Source organism: Acanthochromis polyacanthus, chromosome 22, assembly GCF_021347895.1.
Source record: "Acanthochromis polyacanthus isolate Apoly-LR-REF ecotype Palm Island chromosome 22, KAUST_Apoly_ChrSc, whole genome shotgun sequence".
Lineage (NCBI taxonomy): Eukaryota > Metazoa > Chordata > Actinopteri > Pomacentridae > Acanthochromis > Acanthochromis polyacanthus.
In genome coordinates this window covers 10,157,542-10,178,578 of record NC_067134.1, presented here as the reverse complement: position 1 = coordinate 10,178,578, position 21,037 = coordinate 10,157,542, and the positions used below count along the sequence as shown (strand labels likewise).

Genomic DNA, 21,037 nt, shown 5'->3' with positions numbered 1-21,037 from the left:
ATGCCTAAAATGTTCATTTCTGCTGCGAAATATGAGTACCAACACCAGAAGACAGGTTTTTAAGGAAGGATAGAAATGTTTAAGGTCATATTTTCAGAAAAAGCTTCTAACTTTCAAGACTCTAAAATTTTGACCGATTCTTTTTGTCATTCTCATGTTGCTTTTAAAATGAGCCATCACACAAACTAGCCATCTATGCTAACTAGCTGGCTAGCTTTTCAACAAAAATGTCCAATTCCATTTTAAATGAAAGTTCCAACAACCAGCTATGCTAACTAGCTGGCTAGCTTTTCAACAAAAATGTCCAATTCCACTTTAAATGAAAGTTCCAACAACCAGCTATGCTAACTAGCTGGCTAGCTTTTCAACAAAGATGTCCAATTCCATTTTAAATGAAAGTTCCAACACCAGCTAGGCTAATCAGCTGGCTAGCTTTTTAACAAAAATGTCACTTTCGGTTTAAAATATAAGTTCCAACAACAATTTATGTGGTCACATATGTCACATAAGTCTATCTACTCTTTTTGTTTTCTTTGTTTTTTTTTTAAACAGCATTCAACTTTTAGAAGGAGCTTAGCTTGACTTGGAAAACAAAAGCTAACCAGCTAGGCTAACTATGTGGCTCACTTTTTTTTTTTTTTTAACAAAAATGTCCTGTTAATTCTGAAAAGACATTGGAACAAACAATGAATAGACTGATATTATAAACAGTTGCACATTAAATCTCTAAATTACAGTTAAAATGTGAAGCTTTTGCCATGTATCACCAACAACTCACAGCACAGCAAGCTGAATATTTTGTGCCTCCAAAAGGAAAAAGCCCTTCAAACATCCTCCGAAATAAGATATTGTGCTGCTGCTTACAGTTCGGCTCCGCAATTTACATTAAAGGTCATAGAGGATTTACTTTAGCATCTCATTTTCTGATCGATTTTCTCTGCACACATCAACTCGGATCCACAATGAAAATGCGGCGGCATGGAAGCGTCTGCTTTTCTTGCACACACTGCAGCTTTTGTGGTGTTTCTCAAAGTCGGAGTCGCTGTTTTTTTCCTCCAGGAGTGTTGTGAGGATGACAGGAAGAAAATGATCACAAATAGATGCAAAACAAACCAAAAATGACTCAGCAGATACAAAAAAACAAATATAAAGAGGCGAAAACAACCAAAAATAGGTGACATATGACCCCAAAATATGAAAACACACATAAAACACAAACAAAATGATCACAAACAGATGCAAAAAAAACCAAAATAGATGCAAAATGTCTCAAAAGACACAAAACAATCACAAACAGCAATTAAAAGGTCAGAAAAGAACTATAGAGGCAAAAAAACAACCATAAAGAGGCAAAAAAGTATTAAAAGGCAAAAAAACAACCATAAAGAACTCAAAAACAAACTTAAAGAAGCAAAAAACAACAAAGAGGCAAAAAACAACCATTAAGGGGGAAAAAAAACACCATAAAGGGGCAAAAAACTATCAAAGAGGCAAAAAGCAACAATAAAGAAGCAAAAAGCAACCATAAAGGAGCAAAAAACAAGAATAAAGAGTTAAAAACAACCATAAAGAGGTGAAAAACAACAATAAAGAAGCAAAAAAACAACCATAAAGGAGCAAAAACGATAATAAAGAGACAATAAATGACCATAAAGAAGCAAAAACAAGAACCATATAGGGGCGAAAAACAATCATAAAGAGGTGAAAAATGACCCCAAGACATGAAAAACTCCAAAAAAGCAGAAAGAAAATGAGCACAGACGCAAAACAACCCAAAAAAGATGCAAAATTATGTAAAAGACGCAAAACACCCATTAAGAGGTGAAGAATGATCCCATTTTTCAAAGTGGTTTGTTGTGCAGCTCTACAATCTGACAGGAATTACTCACATTTCTAGCTTTTAGGGACTTTCTTTGTGCTCTCATTTAAAGATCTCGCAAACTCAGGCGGCTTTAAAGACAAACAATCTGGTTTCAAGCATCGTTTAGCTTTATTTTCTTACAATTCGGGGCTTCATATGAACAGATTTTGCACCAGCAGCTGCATGGATTCTTCTGGTTTTGTCGTCTGTCTGAAGGTCGGAGGATGACGTGACGTAGAGATAAAGAGGAGATTAGAAGGTGTCTGGAGATGAAACAAAGATGTGTGGAAATGCGAGGAAGGTTGGCAGGAAAGATAATCCGCTGTGACTTTCACATATTATGGCTATTAAAGTGGATTTCATGCTGATTGATGTCTTCATGTCCTTGCCTTAAAAAAAAACAACACACACACAGAGACGGTATTCAGGCCTGTAGGAACACATGCTTTAATAATTATAGTCGGAATTCAGTTTTTAATTAAAAAACAAAACAAAACAAAGAATAACAAAAAAAAAAGCATGGAGCTTCCGGCCTACAGCGGTGATGTCGCACACTCCTGTTACAGAACCAAATAAATAAATCAGCAAATAAATACATCCCACCGGAAAAGAAATTAGAGTACTACGAAAAGAAAATGAATGGTAAAAAATAAAGTTAGTAAGTGCTGTGTTTTATGTACAAATTTCACATTGATGCACACAGAGGGACTCGACCAGGAGGTGGTTTCATGCATTGACAAATAAACCCCCCCCCCCATCGCCCTCCCACCACGTCGGTTCCCTTTAAAAAGGTAAAGACGGTAACAAAGTATTCACATTTTCACTGAATAAAGCAAAAATCAATGCACATGATGGAGGGAGTTGGTCTAAGTACAGGTTGTTATGGCCACTAGTCCACTATGTTCATTCACATTCAGGTCTTATTTACACTGGCACCTCATTACAGTAAAAAAAAAAAGGTGCTTTTTCAGGTTTTTAGCCTCAGTGCTTTAAAAAAATGGTCTAGAAAGAGATCCCCTCAGATGAAACTGAGCTTAAGGCCGACATACAATGACAAACGACCCAAAATGTCCCAAAATACTGAGGAAATTATCAGCAAGAAACGCAAATCTACTGTGCCTAAAATCGGCCTTAAATGTTATTTTCTGCTACAGAATATGAGTTCCAACAACAGAGAACAGGTTTTTAAGAGAAGATAGAAATGTTTATTGTCATAATTTCAGAAAAAGCTTCCAACTTTCAAGAAGTCTTTAGCGACTATTTTGGTTTTTCTCATGTTGCTTTTCAAGTGAGCCATCGTGCAAATTGGCCAGCTAGGCTAACTACCCAGCTAGCGTTATAACAAAAATGTCCATCTCTGTGTAAAATGTAAGTTCCAACAACCAGCAAGGCTAACTAGCTGGCTAGCTTTTTCAATAAATGTGCATTTCTGTTTAAAACATAATTTTCGACAACCAGGTAGCTAGCTTTTGAACAAAAATGTCCATTTCTATTTAAAATGTAACTTCCAGCAACCAGCTAGGCTAATTAGCTGGCTAGATTTTTAACAAAAAATGTCCATTTCTATTTAAAATAAGTTCCAACAACCGCCTAGGCTAAACAGCTGGCTAGCTTTTTCTTTTTTTCTTTTTTTTTAACCAAAAATGTTCATTTCGGTTTAAAATATAAATTCCAACGACAGTGTATGCGGTTTTCCAAATGAGATAGAAATGTTTTTGGTCATATTTGTGGGAAAAGTCTTTCTACTCTTATTTATTTTTTACTGTTTTTTGGAAAAAGCCATGGTGCAACTAAGCTTGATGTAGAAAATAAAACCTAGCCAGCTAGGCTAACTAGCTTTTACCTGGAAAGCAACAGCTACCTAATAGACTCCACATGACAGAGCTAGCAATTAGCATTATTAGCAATAACATTGTCAAGCACCAAAAACCCTGTTTGGAAGTTACTATTTCACCCATTGTAAGTTATAACAAACTTCACAGATTTATTTATGTGGATTTCATAGCAAAATTTAACTTCAGTTTGACCATAAATCTTGAATTTTTAACACCCTGGCAGATGCTAGACAAATCTTTTAGCTTTGATTAGCAGTGCAAATCATCTCCTGGAGATTGTTTTCCACTGCAGTGATGAAATTCTCAGTTAGTCGTGCTGAAGGTTCTCTGTCTACGTATGTCGGGTTGAGATTTCACGAGGTACCAGTGTAAACAAGTCTTTCTCCTTGTCAGCTAAAAAGCTAATCCTCTTCGAATATCCAGGCATCTGTGAAGACAACAAGCCGACTCCAGAAACTTTATACCCTGCTTGTTGTAGCTCCGCGGCTACATCCCTCCACTCCCCTGAAGAATCCTCACGATTAATGCAAAAACAAGCCACTGATGGGAGATCTGCCAGCAACCCCCCTCCTGTCGCTGAGCGGCGCAGTCCGAGGAGGGGCAAGGCACCCGTTGAAACAGATTCCCGGGCTTCGGAGAGCAGTTTGACGCTTGAAGTAGTGTATCGTCCAGCACCAAGGGTGACAAAGGGTTTCCCCCTCTTTAAAAACAACATTAAGTCTGTAGTCTAGATGGCACAGAACGCAAATAACGGATCCCGGTTTACATTGGAGGGCCCTTACCTCCATTCACGAAGGACTTCTAAGGAGGCCGAGGAACTAGTTGCTTCTGCAGCATCGGTTGAGGAACGGTGGTCGAAACAGCAACGAGGGTAGAGTTGTGTTTTGAAGCCTGTGACGGAACCTGAGGCGGGTTTGCAGTCCAATCCCTGATCTGTTTTGGCGTACAGGTCGGGTCCAGCCGGCTGCTTCCTGTTTGCACACGGAACCCTCAAGATTGTAGCTGCAGAGTGTGTTTGTGTCAAGTGCATGCATGCATTTAGTGCATTTGAATCTATGGACAGTGAAAAAGAGGTTGAGCAAACCTCTACACCAAACCGACGGCTCCCGGAGGTTTACGATCCAACATTTAATAAGTAAAGGGCTATTTTTTTATCCTCTAAGATGAGTGGCTAAACCCAGAATCTTTGAATTTGAAGCCAGTGGTGGTTTGTTCTAGCACAGGTGTGGGGTAGTGGTTGTAGAATGACGCATCTCCCTGGTTCAGTGGAGTGTTTGGGGGGTTGTGGAGGCGTCAGACCCGTAGTGAAGGTCCTGCTGCTCCGGTGAGGGGCGTCGTGGAGCCGCAGTCGTAGCCCATCTCCACCACGGCATGGGAGCCTCCAACCAGCCGACCCGGGAAGGGCTGAGCCTGCACCTGCCGGTCCCGAAAACTCTGGATGTAGCTCTGGAAAAGTAAGAAATTAAACATGAATTCAAGTACAGTAAAACTTCAAAAGATTGGTGTCCACTTGAGTTGACAAGTCAATTTAACATTATTTATAATACAAAAACACAGACAGAAGAAGAGGAAAACTGCAACCAACAGAAAATGCAACAAAAATCTGTCAAACTCTTGCAAATTCAGTCTTCTATCTGCCCTACATTAAAAAAATGAAGGGTTGAGCTATTAGTTTTACCATTTTCAGCATTAGATTTGTCAAAAACCAAAAATCCTGTTCAGTAATTCCAATTTCTACCTAGCTAGCACTAAATCAGAAAGCAGCAGCTAATTTTCCTAGCATGTTAGCATTAGCATTCACTCCAAAAAAATTAGGGAGTTGGCGATTAGCATGAACATTGTCGAGCACCAAAAATCGTGTTCGGTAATTCAAATTTCAAGCTAGCTTTCAATTAGAAAACTGCAACTAATTAGCCTAGCATGATAACATCAACTCCAAATACTTCTTGTTTATAATTACTGTCATCAAACACCTGAAAACTCAGTCCTACTTAAAAAAATTAGGAAGTTAGCTATTAGCATTAACATTGTAAAGCACCAAAAATTCTGTTTGGTAATCTAATTTCTAGCTTGCTAGCATCCAATTGGAAAGCAGCAGCTAAGTAGCCTAGCTTACTAGCATCAACTTCAAATACTCCTTGTTTCTAATTACTGTTGTTGAACAGCTGAAACCTCAGTGCCACTTTAAAAACATTAGTAAGTTAGCTACTAGCATTAACATGATCAAGCTTTAATTTGACCTCAAATTTGGATTTTTGTTTGAAAATCTGTCAAGTTTTGCACCTTGGCTGTTTTGATTAGCAATGTAAATCATCTCCTGCAGTGACAAAATTTTTGGCAAATCGTGTTTTCCAGCACTTCAAAGTTCTCAAAAATCGTCCTAGATATGTCTTGGGTGAGATTTCATGTACTAAAAGCAAATCCTCTTACATATATGCAGGCATCTGTGAAGACACTATCTAAAAATTCTGTTTAGCTAATCTGTGAACCAACAGAAAATGAACAAAATGATCAGTCAAACAACGTCGTTGAGGTTCCTCACCGGCGAGAGGACGTCAGTGTCGTAGCGGCGGATGGGGTTGGGTTTGCGGCGGTAGGCGGGCTCGGCGTGCAGCTGCTTGGCCTGGTGGTGATGGTGGGAGGTGGAGCCCTGCTGCTTCTTCTTCTTCTTGTTGCGGTAGCGGTCGTCCCGCTGGCGGATCCGCATCACCTGCATCCTCCTCTGCTGCCGACTGATAATCACTGTGAAGTACAAAGAGAGGTCAGCGAAAGGAACATCTGACAGGAAGATTGTTTACTGTGAGTTTCAAGGTATAAATAACCTCTAATGACGACCAAGAATGGGTCATCTTCATACAAACTCAAGAGGACCCATGAAGGTGCCCTGAGGAACTCCCCTAAGACAGATTTATGAAACCAGACAAACATTTTTTGAGATGATTCTTCAGGAGACATTTAGGTGGAAGATTGAGCATTAATTTAGTGAACTGCAGGTCAAAAGAAGTATGGATACTGAGCTTTTAACTCTAGAATATATTTATATAACTAAAAATCTTTTTGTGACACGAGAATCATGTATGTCTACAAATAATTGGGAAAACAATAACTTTCAGGAAATTGTCCATTTTTTAAAATCAGTTTGGTGTGTTGACTACTCACAGTGAGAGTCTACATCTCACCACTAATTTCCACAGTATATAAAAGTCCCATCAGTTTTCACTAGCACAGCAGATATGCCAGTAGTTATCGATTTTTGTTGTTGTAGCTAGCATCACACAGAAGTTAAAAACCCAATGTGACTCAGTGACAGACTTCATCTGGAAGATATTAACTTCTTCAGTACTTCAGAGTCAACTACATTTCTGAAGTGGATTTGAAAACAGTCCACTGACTACTCTGCACACAAAAGCATCCAGCCAGTTGTCCTCACCCTTGGTGTGGGAGTATCCCTCGGCGGTCACCTTCCACTGGACCATGACGCCCAGCAGGGTGAGGGCAGGCCACACCCCGAGCACCACCCAGGTCAGCCAGCACACAGGCTTTCCAGATTCAGCTTTTATCCGCTCGTACATGTACAACACGAGGGCAAAGAGCTCTACGAAGTAGTCCAGCGCCACCGTGATGACCGCCGCGCCGAACACCGCTGTGGACAGCGTGGTAAAGAGACGCTGCCACTGCAGGGTGAGCACGGCGAACAGCATGCCCAGGCCAAGCAGCACGCCCAGGGGCACCCAGACGGAGCGCGGCGGGCTGTCGGACAGCTCCTCCATGCCCACCAGGGTGGCCACGGCCACCAGCAGGCCCAGCAGCAGGCCCACCATGAAGAGGCCCACACTGCGAACCAGCATGGTGACCAGGCCGCAGAGCGTCCCGATGCCCAGGCCGATGCCCACCGAGGCCTCCACGCTCAGCTGGGTGTCCAGCACGCGCTCCTTGTAGCAGAGCATGAAGATGACGACAGAGCCGAACATGAGGCCCGTCAGGAACATCACTGCTTTGAAGCAGCGATAGCCTGAAAGAAGAGGAACAAACATGAACATTACCAGACCTAGACCAATAAATCAGTCACATGAGATAAGAGTAGATAAGTCGAGATGAGATAAGATTAAATAAGTTGAGATGAGATAAGATGAGAGAAGATGAGACTAGATAAGATGAGATAAGATGACAAGGTAAAATATGATGAAATGAGATATGTACAATACGATGAAATCAGAGATGATGGCATAAGAGAAGATGAAATAACATGACAAGACAACATAAGATAAAGTATGATAAGATGAGATAAGATGAAATAAGACAAGATGGCATGAGACAAGATAACATGAGATGAAATACAATAGAATGAGATGAGATAAGATGACAGAGGAGAACATAAGATAAAATATTGTACGATAAGTTGAGATGAGATTACCTAAGATGATGCAAGATGACATAAGATGAAATATTGTACAATGAGATGAAATGCGATTTGAGATAACATGAGATGAGATAAGATGATAAAAGACATAAGATAAGATAAGGTAAGATGTGTTGAGATAAGATGACACAAGACAAGATGACAAAAGATGACATAAGACAAAATATGATAGGATGAGACGGGATGAGATAAGATGACACGAGAGGACATAAGATACAATACTGTACGATAACATGAGATAAGACACTATGACATAAGATAAAATGTAAGATGAGATAAGATGAAATGATTAGATGAAATAAGACAATATAAAGTACGGTAATATAAGATGAGATAAGATGACATAAGATAAAATACTGTATGACAGGATGAGATAAGACACGATGACATAAGATGATGTAAGATGAGATAAGATGAAATGATGTCATACGATAAATTACTCTGAAATGAGATGAGACGCGATAAGACAACATAAAATAAAATACAGTAATATAAGATAAGATGAAATAATAAAAAAGCTTTAACAATCCCAAAGGAAAATCTTATGTCAGATACTGCTCAGAAAAAAGAAAACAACAAAACATAAGAAATGCATCGCCTGTAAAGTTGAAAGCAATAACAAAAAGCATGTTATATTGCTGAGACAAAAAAGTAAACTAAAATAAGGACAGGATAAAACAGTAAAAGAGCTAATATCACACTTGACAAGAAAAAAGGGAAATTAAATATTATATTGCACCTGAAAAATGTAATCAAATTAAAATTCTGTGCATGAAGTGAATGTAATTAAAAGCTACACATGATATAGAAAGTGGTATTGCGCAAACTATTTAGAAGTAACATTACAGTGCCTTTGCCAGTGAATTTCAGGTTTCCAACCTACCGAAGAAGCAGTAGATGATGCCAAAGAGGCAGCACATGGAGCAGACGACGGAGGGGACCACCTTGTATCGGCCGCCCGAGTCCAGGCAGCCGTCCAGCCGCTCGGAGCTCAGCTCCTGGTCCGGATGGGCTATCGTCTCCAGGGTGGTCGTCATGGCGACCGGGGGAGGAGGAGGAGTCAAGGTGAGGAGCGATGGAGGAGGACAGGTGATCAGGTGGGAGGAGAGGGACAAGGAAGGCTATGGAGCACCGCCCAGGTGCATGGCTTTACCTGTGGAGTGAAAAGGGTTCAATAACAGAATTAATTCATTTAAATATGCTTTCCTGGCACAAATGGTGAATAAAGCATCAATAAAATGGAAAACAAAGAGCTTTGAAGCAGCGACAGTCTGAAAGTGGAGGTAGAAACATGAACATTCACAGGCCTCAACGAGTAAATCGGTCACATGAGATGAGAGGACACAAGAAAAGAAGCGATAAGTTGAGCTGAGATACGATGAGATAAGATTTTTGCTGTTTTTACAGGTTTTGGCTCAGTTACATGATGGAATTTGGGTGATTTTTAAAATATTTTGCCTTACTTAATCTTATTTAATCTGGATTATTGCATGCATGGTTAATAAGTGATTCCTGCGCTGAACAGGACGCCTCTTTTCAAAGGAATTAAAACAAACCGATAAATCTGCATGAAAAAGCAGATTGATTTTAATATTATGGGTTAAAACCTCCTGCAGCAGATCAGAAAGCAGCTCTCAGATCTGCAGCAGATTCTGTTTTGTGCGACACAGTTTGGTTTCCCCCCGACAGCGGAAACGGGGGATAAGAATAGATCCGATCACGGCGGGTGTTCAGCCTCTCGTCAGCCTTCGATCACGAGGCGTTCGAGGCCAACGGGAAGCTCTGGCCTCCAGACCGACCGGCACAAACACGATTTTCCATCAGTCATGTGAGGTCAGGAGATAAACTCAGACAATGTTTGTCCTCGTCTGGACCAGAAGTCTTCATGGAACAGCAGCAGTTCTGTCTTCAGCCGGTTATCTGGATTATATTTAGTCTGTTTCAGTCCTTTTGCTGCTGCTGGTCTGTGGCGTTCATTCTTTAAGTCTTCGGGACATTTTGTAACATTTTTGACAATATTTATTTCGATGGCGCTTTGATGTTTTTGTGACATTTTTGTGGTATTTTAATGACACATGATTCTACGGTGTTTTTTGTTCTTTTTAATGTTTTTGAGGAAATACATTTCTATGACTTTTTTGCTACTTTTAATGTTTTTGACAACATTTGTTTCTTTGGCGTTTTGTCATTTTTCACATTTTTGATGTCTTACGATTCTATGGCGTCTTTGACGGTTTTATGGCATTTTTGTCTTGTGTTTGACAACATACGATTCTGCAGTATTTTTGGCATTTTGACATGTTTGTGTGGTGTCTTTGCAATTTTTGTGACATTTCTGACGTTTCTATGATGTTTCTATGAAGTTTTTGCGACCTTTTAGACAACATATATTTCTGTAACGTTTCTATTGCGTTTGTGTGGCGTTTTTAAATAAAAATAAAATAAATACCTCTAATTAAAATCTCAGAGTGCTACAAAAACATTGAAACAAACATGACATTTTTAAAATATTTTTGATGTCTTACGATTCTGTCGTCTGATGTTGTCTGATGTACGTTTGTTTTTGACATTTTTGTGTAATTTCCACTAGTTTTTGTCCCACTGTGACATTTTTTCCGCCATACATTTCTACGGTGTTTTTGTCTTTTTGCATTTTTTGTAACATTTCTGTGATGTTTCTGACGTTTTTGTGACAGTTTTGACATCATCTATTTCTACAGTGATTTTGTAATTTTTGACGTTTTGGTGACATTTTTTACGACATGATGGCATTTTTGACTTTTTTTGTGGCATTTTTTTAATGGCATACATTACTATGATGTTTTTGTGACATTTTTGACGTATTATGCTTTTTTTTGGTCATTTTTAATGTTTTTTGTGGTATTTTTGATGTTTTTGTTACATTTTTTCCATGTGTCTCTATGGCGCTCTGTAATTTTCTTTTTAAATTTTTACACCAATGATACGATTCCATGGTGTCTGATGTTTTCGTGATAATTTTTGGCAATATACGATTCTGTGGCGTTTTCTTGTTATTTTTAACATTTGTTGCGACATAAGTTTCTATGGGATTTTGTGGCTTTCTTTAATTTTTGACCATATACAATTCTAGGGCATTTTTTTCCATTTCTGTGTAATTTTTTACGACCTACGATTCAATGGTGTTTTATGTTTTAAATATTTTTGTGACATTTTTGATGTATGATTTCATGGTATTTTGTCATTTTTTATGTTTTTGTGGCATATTTGACATCATATGATTCAATGAGGTTGTTGTTATTTTTGACGTTGTTGTGACCTTATTAGACAACATACGTTTCTATGACGTTTTTGCTACATTGTGTCCCACTTTGGTTAATAAAGTACTGATCTCTTTGTGGTTGCTAAGCTAACAGCTAACATCCCTCATGTTTGTTTCCCTTCCTGCAGCCTCATCTGTATTCCGGTGAAGGCTTTTGGTTTAAATCACTCTAGAAATAATCCGCCTTGACTTTCACTCCTGGTTCGAGGTGCGGCTCAGCGTCTGTCGGTGAACACCTGTCAGCTCACTTCCTGCTACGGCTCACCTTGTCTTCCATTATTCAGACGTCTCCCTGTCTTCTTCTTTTGTTCCCTCAAAGAACAAAGGGCTCTGTCTGGTTCACATACCAGAGAATTAACCCACAAACGTGCATCTGAACGGGTTTAAAGGGAAAACTGTTCCTTTGTTGCGTTAAAAAGTGCAAACGAGGATAAAAGTGAGCAGAAAACAGCAGCATGAGTGAGTTCACCTCCTTCCCACGCCTCCCTCTCCTCCCTCTCCTCCCCTCCGGCTGTTTTCCTTCATGTCGGGGTGAGTTCAGGCCGACTGCTGGAGGTTTCTGGGTCATAGCTTCTTATGCAACTCCTGTCTCGGGAACTTTACTCTAATATTCATGCCCTGCTTCTGCTTCCTCCTCTTTCCTCAGCTTCCTTCATTACTCCCTCCCTCCCTCTGCTGTTTCTCCTCCTGGTTTTATTTTTTCCAGCGAACAGAAAACGTTCCCACGACACCGACCAGCGTTACCGACAAGTTCTAACAATGTTCTGAAGAAAACGTTTTTGATTCCTGTCACGGACAACACTAAGACTTTATGTGACATTTTTAAGCATCGTTTGAGCGACGCTTTTGAGCCATTTTCAACAATTCTGTTGCTTTTTTGACGACATTTCCGTAACATTTCAGAGTTTTCAGTGATTTTTTGTGACATGATATGACTCTTTACCGTTTTTGTCATTTTTGTGGCATTTTTGACGCATTTCTTACATTGTAAATTTTTTTGTGGCATTTATGATGGTTTTGTAATATTTAAGATGTTTTGGGACATTTTAAAGAAAATTACATTTAAGATGTTTTAGTGACTTTTTTTTTACATTTGTGACATTTTTTATGTCTACTTTTATGTGACATTTATGACAGTTTTGTAACATTTTAAAGGTTTTTGTGACACTTGTGAAAAAGATTTGGGACATTGTTGATGCTTTAGTGAAATTTTTACATTTTTTGTGACATTTGAGGGTTTTGTGACATTTCTACCCGGTCTCACGGGGATTTGTGAAACTGTCACGTAAGTTTTAGTTTCGGTTTCGTGCGCACCAACACGATTTCGTCATGTTTTTCGTGCCGCTCACCACGAAATGTTTTTCGCTGTGGTAATCACATCTGAAAGTGGTTTATACCGGCGGATTCATGACGATCTAAGCTGTCCATCGGCGTATACTGCTTGTGTGATCGCGTTCGCGGCCGCCGGACATTCTTGAAATTCCTATGCAAATTGGTAAGTGTACCACCGGCTTATGGTTAGGTTATGGTTAGGTTATGGTTAGGGTTATGGTTAGGGTTATGGTTAGGGTTATGGTTAGGGTTAGGGACGATGTCATGCAAAATATAGCGTTGGATTCGCCACGGTTTTACATTAAAAATATAATATACACATTCTTTTGAAATACGTTCTGAGTGGCACGAAAAGTCCGCCGTTTAAAATACATTGGTGCGCGGCACGAAAAACATGACGAAATCGTGTTGGTGCACACGAAACCGAAACTAAAACTTACGTGACAGTTTCACGAATCCTCGTGCGATCGGGCTGGACATTTTTAAAATATTGTGACTTTTTAACATTTATTTAAAAAAAACTGAATGAAATTTTTTGCAACATTTATAAAATTTGAGACATTTTCTGATGTTTCTGTGACTTTTTTATGCTTTTGCAACATTTAGAAAAAAGGAGACATTTTTGATGTTTTGATGAATTTTTTAATATTTTTGTGACATTTTAGATTTTTTGTAACATTTTAAAAATTGTGATATTTGAGGTTTTTGTGACATTTATAAGAAGAGACATTTCGTCGTTTTTGTGACATTTTAAATGTTTTTGTGACATTTAAAAACATTCAGACATTTTTCATGTATGTGTGACAAATGTGATATTTTGTGACATGTTTGACGTTTTCTGACATTTTTGATGTTTTTGTGCCTTTTTTACATTTCTTGTGACATTTTTTATGTTTACATTTTTTTGTGACATTTATGACGGTTTTGTAACATTTTAAAGGTTTTTGTGACACTTGTAAAAAAAAAAATTGGGACATTGTTGATGCTTTTGTGAATTTTTTACATTTTTGTGACATTTTTAAAACACTGACATTTCTGTAACATTTAAAAACTGACATGAAATTTTTGCAGCATTTTAAAATATTTGAGACATTTTCTGATGTTTCTGTGAATTTTTTATGTTTTTTTTTTTTTTACTTTTTTATGCTTTTGCAACATTTATAAAAATTAGACTTTTTGATGTTTTGATGAATTATTTTTATATTTTTGTGACATTTTTGATTTTTTGTAACATTTTAGAATTTTATATTCATGAGACATTTAGTTGTTTTTGTGACATTTTTAAAAAAATTGACTTTTTTGACATTTTTGATGTTTTTGTGATATTTTACAGGTTGTTGTAACCTTTTCTATGTTTTACTGACACATTTGCAACATTTTTGAAAAATCACACTTTCAGACCAGTGTATTAAATTCCTGCTGTTTTCACCTCCATAGACACAGCAGAAGAACATGAACTTGTCGAGTTTCTCACTTTCCTGCAGGGAAGACGGTTCAAAAAAAAAAAAAAGCAGCTGGACGGACACAGCCAGAATTGACCCGACACCAATTAAAATCTGAACCAGAGTCCAGTCAGTGTCAACACAGAGAGTAAAACTCCCTGGGCTGACGTTTTACTCCAGCAGAAATATTCAGGGATGTTTCTGATAAATGAACAAACTCAACATGTGACTGTGTGTTTGAGACAAAGACGGATAAATCAAAGCGTGTTTATCCCCGTTTTCCATCCCAACATGTCGTATTAATAATCATGTCCAGCTGCAGGGATTAGCAGGTCCAGACCAGCTGACCCTCAGGGTTGCCGTGGCGACGCTTTAAGCCATTTTGTGCTGCAGATGACGAAAATAAAGAAAAGAAAAGCACAGTCTGCAGACGGATCATCCTCTGGAATAAAAACAAACACCAGGAGCAAATGAACCACAGACGACTTTCTTCTTCTGCAGGAATCAACAACAACGGCTCCGTTCTTCCTCCTCCTCCCGTCCTGCTTCCTGTCTGTTGCCGTGGCGATGGAGGGATGCTGACAGACAGCCGGCAGGTCGATCCCGGTCCGAAGCCCGACCAATGGAGGAGCGGCTTAGAGCGCCATAGCAACAGAGCGGGAGCCAATCAGGAGCTCCGTCCCGGTGATGCTCCTCTATGAGGACAGAAGTCTGTTTGATCGCTTCAGTCTGAGGACAAAACCCACGACCTCACAGGTTTAAGGGCAAAACCCACGACTTCACAGGTTTAAGGACAAAACCCACAACCTCACGGGTTTAAGGACAAAACCCACGACCTCACAGGTTTAAGGACAAAACCCACGACCTCACAGATTTAAGGACAAAACCCACGACTTCACAGGTTTAAGGACAAAACCCACGACCTCACAGATTTAAGGACAAAACCCACGACTTCACAGGTTTAAGGACAAAACCCACGACCTCACAGGTTTAAGGACAAAACCCACGACCTCACAGATTTAAGGACAAAACCCACGACTTCACAGGTTTAAGGACAAAACCCACGACCTCACGGGTTTAAGGACAAAACCCACGACCTCACGGGTTTAAGGGCAAAACCCACGACTTCACAGGTTTAAGGACAAAACCCACGACCTCACGGGTTTAAGGACAAAACCCACGACCTCACAGGTTTAAGGACAAAACCCACGACCTCACAGATTTAAGGACAAAACCCACGACTTCACAGGTTTAAGGGCAAAACCCACGACTTCACAGGTTTAAGGACAAAACCCACGACCTCACGGGTTTAAGGACAAAACCCACGACCTCACGGGTTTAAGGACAAAACCCACGACCTCACAGATTTAAGGACAAAACCCACGACTTCACAGGTTTAAGGACAAAACCCACGACTTCACAGGTTTAAGGACAAAACCCACGACCTCACAGATTTAAGGACAAAACCCACGACTTCACAGGTTTAAGGACAAAACCCACGACCTCACAGGTTTAAGGACAAAACCCACGACCTCACAGGTTTAAGGACAAAACCCACGACCTCACAGATTTAAGGACAAAACCCACGACTTCACAGGTTTAAGGACAAAACCCACGACCTCACAGATTTAAGGACAAAACCCACGACTTCACAGGTTTAAGGACAAAACCCACGACCTCACAGGTTTAAGGACAAAACCCACGACCTCACAGATTTAAGGACAAAACCCACGACCTCACAGGTTTAAGGACAAAACCCACGACCTCACGGGTTTAAGGGCAAAACCCACGACCTCACGGGTTTAAGGGCAAAACCCACGACTTCACGGGTTTAAGGACAAAACCCACGACCTCACGGGTTTAAGGGCAAAACCCACGACCTCACGGGTTTAAGGGCAAAACCCACGACCTCACGGGTTTAAGGGCAAAACCCACGACCTCACGGGTTTAAGGGCAAAACCCACGACCTCACGGGTTTAAGGGCAAAACCCACGACCTCACGGGTTTAAGGGCAAAACCCACGACCTCACGGGTTTAAGGGCAAAACCCACGACCTCACGGGTTTAAGGGCAAAACCCACGACCTCACGGGTTTAAGGGCAAAACCCACGACCTCACGGGTTTAAGGGCAAAACCCACGACCTCACGGGTTTAAGGGCAAAACCCACGACCTCACGGGTTTAAGGACAAAACCCACGACCTCACAGATTTAAGGACAAAACCCACGACTTCACGGGTTTAAGGACAAAACCCACGACCTCACGGGTTTAAGGACAAAACCCACGACCTCACGGGTTTAAGGGCAAAACCCACGACCTCACGGGTTTAAGGGCAAAACCCACGACCTCACGGGTTTAAGGGCAAAACCCACGACCTCACGGGTTTAAGGGCAAAACCCACGACCTCACGGGTTTAAGGGCAAAACCCACGACCTCACGGGTTTAAGGGCAAAACCCACGACCTCACGGGTTTAAGGGCAAAACCCACGACCTCACGGGTTTAAGGGCAAAACCCACGACCTCACGGGTTTAAGGGCAAAACCCACGACCTCACGGGTTTAAGGGCAAAACCCACGACCTCACGGGTTTAAGGGCAAAACCCACGACCTCACAGATTTAAGGGCAAAACCCACGACCTCACGGGTTTAAGGGCAAAACCCACGACCTCACGGGTTTAAGGGCAAAACCCACGACCTCACGGGTTTAAGGGCAAAACCCACGACCTCACGGGTTTAAGGGGAAAACCCACGACCTCACGGGTTTAAGGGCAAAACCCACGACCTCACAGGTTTAAGGACAAAACCCACGACCTCACAGGTTTAAGGACAAAACCCACGAGTTCACAGATTTAAGGACAAAACCCACGACCTCATGGGTTTAAGGGCAAAATCCACGACCTCACGGGTTTAAGGGCAAAACCCACGACCTCACAGATTTAAGGGCAAAACCCACGACCTCACAGGTTTAAGGACAAAACCCACGACCTCACAGGTTTAAGGACAAAACCCACGAGTTCACAGATTTAAGGGCAAAACCCACGAGTTCACAGATTTAAGGGCAAAACCCACGAGTTCACAGATTTAAGGGCAAAACCCACGACCTCACAGGTTTAAGGGCAAAACCCACGACCTCACAGGTTTAAGGACAAAACCCACGACCTCACGGGTTTAAGGACAAAACCCACGACCTCACGGGTTTAAGGACAAAACCCACGACCTCACAGGTTTAAGGGCAAAACCCACGACCTCACAGATTTAAGGGCAAAACCCACGACCTCACAGATTTAAGGGCAAAACCCACGACTTCACGAGTTTAAGGACAAAACCCACGACCTCACAGATTTAAGGGCAAAACCCACGACCTCACAGATTTAAGGGCAAAACCCACGACCTCACAGATTTAAGGGCAAAACCCACGACTTCACGAGTTTAAGGACAAAACCCACGACCTCACAGATTTAAGGGCAAAACCCACGACCTCACAGGTTTAAGGACAAAACCCACGACCTCACAGATTTAAGGGCAAAACCCACGACTTCACAGGTTTAAGGACAAAACCCACGACCTCACAAGTTTAAGGACAAAATCCACGATCTCACAGGTTTAAGGACAAAACCCACGACCTCACAGGTTTAAGGACAAAATCCACGACCTCACAGGTTTAAGGACAAAACCCACGACCTCACAGGTTTAAGGGCAAAACCCACGACCTCACAGGTTTACGGTGAGGATGAATTTCACGCTGAATAAACAGAAAAAACCTGCAGCTGAGGTGAAAATCTGCTGTCCACACATCTAAAAGTAACAGAAGCACAGTGTAATTCCTGTCACACCTTCAGAATTAAAGAATAAAGACAATAATCTTCATGACATTTCCAGTCTGATGTCTTATAATTTGCTTTTTAATCACCAGGAAACAAACCCAGGGCTCAATTTACCAAATTAAAAGACTGGAGAAGCAGAAATCTTAACTTTGAAAGCAGCAAAAACTAATTAAATCAGAAATTTTACAGATTAAAATGCAGAATTTTTGTCTCTAAAATCCAAATTTTCTCACATTTCTTGACCAATATGACAAAAAGAGAGAGTAAATAAACAAATAAGCAGGAAGTTTACTGGGTTCACGCTGCTCCAGACACCGAGTCTGGAAACGAAGCGTCGTCATGAATAAAGAAAAGCCACTCTATTAATACGCAGCTCAGACTTCTGGCTCTTCAGCTGCGTCTCTCTGCAGCAAAACAGGACTTCACCGCTGCTTTTCAGCGTTTAAACCACAGATTTCTGTCATTTTCAGAGCAACATGTGGAGAAAATCTGCAGGAAGTTCAATCAGAGAGTATCAAAAGCATTTAAACTGACTTTAACTCAAGTTTCCACCTTTAAACTTTAAAAAACAAACATTTAATACGGTAGAAAAAAAAGCATCAAATCCCAGAAATACGGCTGCAGAATGTAGAGACGGCTGCTTTTCACATCTCTCCTGCTTCATGTTGGACATTTTTACACCAAACATTTCTGACATTTCCTGAATGTTTGTCATGTCTCTGCTGCTGGAACTCGGCAAACTCAAGGCTTCTCTTCTCTTATCTTGTCTTAAATTCTGACTTTAAAGCCAAATATAAACGAACAGCGTGCTTCTCTTGAACACACTAAGGCAAGGAACTCGGTTAACTAGATGTTTTCCAGGCCGACACCAAAGAAAAACCAACATTTGGAACTGAAATGCATAAAATTAAATGATATGTTGTCAAAATAAGAGTAAGAATCAGCCTCAGTCGTTGGAATACAAACTAGAGTTGATTGAACCAACATGGCGGTTGATTTTAGATGCTTTTATTCTGAAAACAGTTCATTAAAAAGTGCTTCTGAAACCGTGTGAGGCCAGAAATCAGAGCTGATTCTGTTTTATTGTAAGTTTTCTGGAACTGTTTGTGCTCCGAAAAAAACTCAACTTCATAGAAAGGAGGAGCTGGAAACACGACCAGCCGCTCATAAAGACGATCAACAGGAAAAACTGATCATGAGGACGTTCGGTTCAGATGTTTAATGCTAATATTAGCACGTTAGCAGCACAATAGTATATTTCTTCTGCTTCATTTTAAATAAACTTTCTGCCTCCAAAGACAGAATATTTGTTGAGTTTAAAATGCACAACATAATGCATACATTCTTACTTTTTATTTGTATTTAAACTTGATTTTTTTTTTGCTATGATTTCATTATTTTTTCATTTTTAGTTTTTTTAATCAATTTTTTAAAATTTAATTTATCTTTTTATTTTGTTGATTTTTTTGTAATGACTTTACTTTGCAAATTTTATCATTATTATCATTATTATTTAATGGCTTTATTTTTATTTTAAACATTTTTCTATTTCATTTAATTACTTCACAAGAATTTTTTGCAATGATTTTTTAAAATATTATTTTATTATTACATAATGATTGTTTTTAATTTGTATTTAATTATTTTGTTTTATAAAATTTTTGTAATTTTTGTACTATTTGTTTTAATTTTACTTTTTTGTGTAATTACTTTGAAAATTTTTAATTTAACTTTTTATTGATTTTTTGTAATGACTATTTTTAATTACTTTTTAATTTTTTATTTAATATTAAATAATTTTACTTGACTTTTTGACTTAATTTCTTCTTTTGAAATTTAATTTTAAATTTAATTTTTGCAATTATTTTATTTTTAAATTAATTTTTAAAATTTTGTCTCATTTTTGTAATTACTATATTTTTATTTGTTATTTAATAATTAATTTCATTTAATTTCTTGTCATGACTATTTTACTTTTTTTTTTTACTTAACTAAATTTATAAACTAAATCATTTTAATTGCATTTTTCTAACGTTTTGTACCGACTCTGTGCTCTTGGTTCTATTTCATGCTGCTCATCCATAGAGCTGCTGAACTGTCTTTCACCAGATCGATTTGATTTAATTCTCAGAATTTAAACTCTTAAACGAGTCGAGTGCAGCGTGTTTATTTTGACTTAAGCTTAGATTTTTCTCAAACATTTTGCAGATTTTTATTCTTCTTATTATTTAAACAGACTCGAAAGACTTGAACAGATGCAAGAAGAAAAGCGTCTCGATGCGTCACGGAAGCAGATTCCACCGACACGACGACGACGACAACAACAACAACAACAACAACAACATGTGAGCTCCAGTCGTGACTGAAGCCTCGGTGAGAAACCAGACGATCTGCTGCTGCTGACAAAAACACAGAAAACATCAGAGTCTAATTTAATATGAGGACGGACGCATGAAACTAAAAATAAAACAAGGAGGACAGAAAATACAGACGTCAAAGCGACTCGAAAACGACAGAATCAAGACAAACATGAAAGAAAAGAGAGGAATTAATGGAGAAAACTGAAAAATCAAAAGAAAAATAAATCAGAAAGGAAATAGTAAGAAATAAATGTTATTTGAGCACATTTATGACAACATTTCACTAATTTTCTGGTCTTGTGAGGTCATTTTCCTCAATAAAAACAATCTATGAACTAAAACAAAAGACTTGTTTAAGGTAGAAAACTGAAAAATCTGAGAAAAAATGACCTGAGAAAATAATTAGTGTAAAAACTAAATGTTATTCGAGCAAATTCACAACGACTTTTAACTAATTATCTGGTCTTGCGAGGTCGCTTTCTTAAAAAAAAAAACAACAACTCAGGACTCAAAAAGACTTAACGTAGAAAACTGAAAAATCAAAGTAAAAGCGACCTCAGAGAGGAATTTAGGATAAAAACTTCACATTATTTGAGAAAATTCACTTCAAATTCTATCAGTTTTCAACATTTAACTAATTATCTGACCTTTTGAGGCCGCTTTCT

General features: G+C 39.3%; 1 protein-coding gene and 1 long non-coding RNA gene across 3 annotated transcripts in view; one reads left to right on the top strand and one right to left on the bottom strand.

The window, feature by feature from the left end:
• Nucleotides 1–2,284: 2,284 nt before the first annotated feature.
• tmem198b (transmembrane protein 198b) overlaps nt 2,285–21,037 on the bottom strand; it is a 31,536-nt gene continuing 12,783 nt past the window's right edge. For both annotated transcript variants that reach the window (XM_051942175.1, XM_022222013.2), the window contains exons 2-5: nt 9,000–9,269; nt 7,127–7,708; nt 6,239–6,438; nt 2,285–5,142 (exon numbers count right to left, since the gene is read on the bottom strand). In XM_051942175.1, the coding sequence (XP_051798135.1) occupies nt 4,990–5,142; nt 6,239–6,438; nt 7,127–7,708; nt 9,000–9,153 (1,089 nt within the window). In that variant the 5' untranslated portion in view covers nt 9,154–9,269 and the 3' untranslated portion in view covers nt 2,285–4,989. The remainder of the gene's footprint in view (nt 5,143–6,238; nt 6,439–7,126; nt 7,709–8,999; nt 9,270–21,037) is intronic.
• On the top strand, nt 15,009–18,268 carry LOC127531886 (uncharacterized). Its single transcript, XR_007939125.1, has 3 exons — nt 15,009–15,440; nt 15,615–17,760; nt 17,819–18,268. It is a non-coding gene; the product is annotated as an uncharacterized LOC127531886 (long non-coding RNA).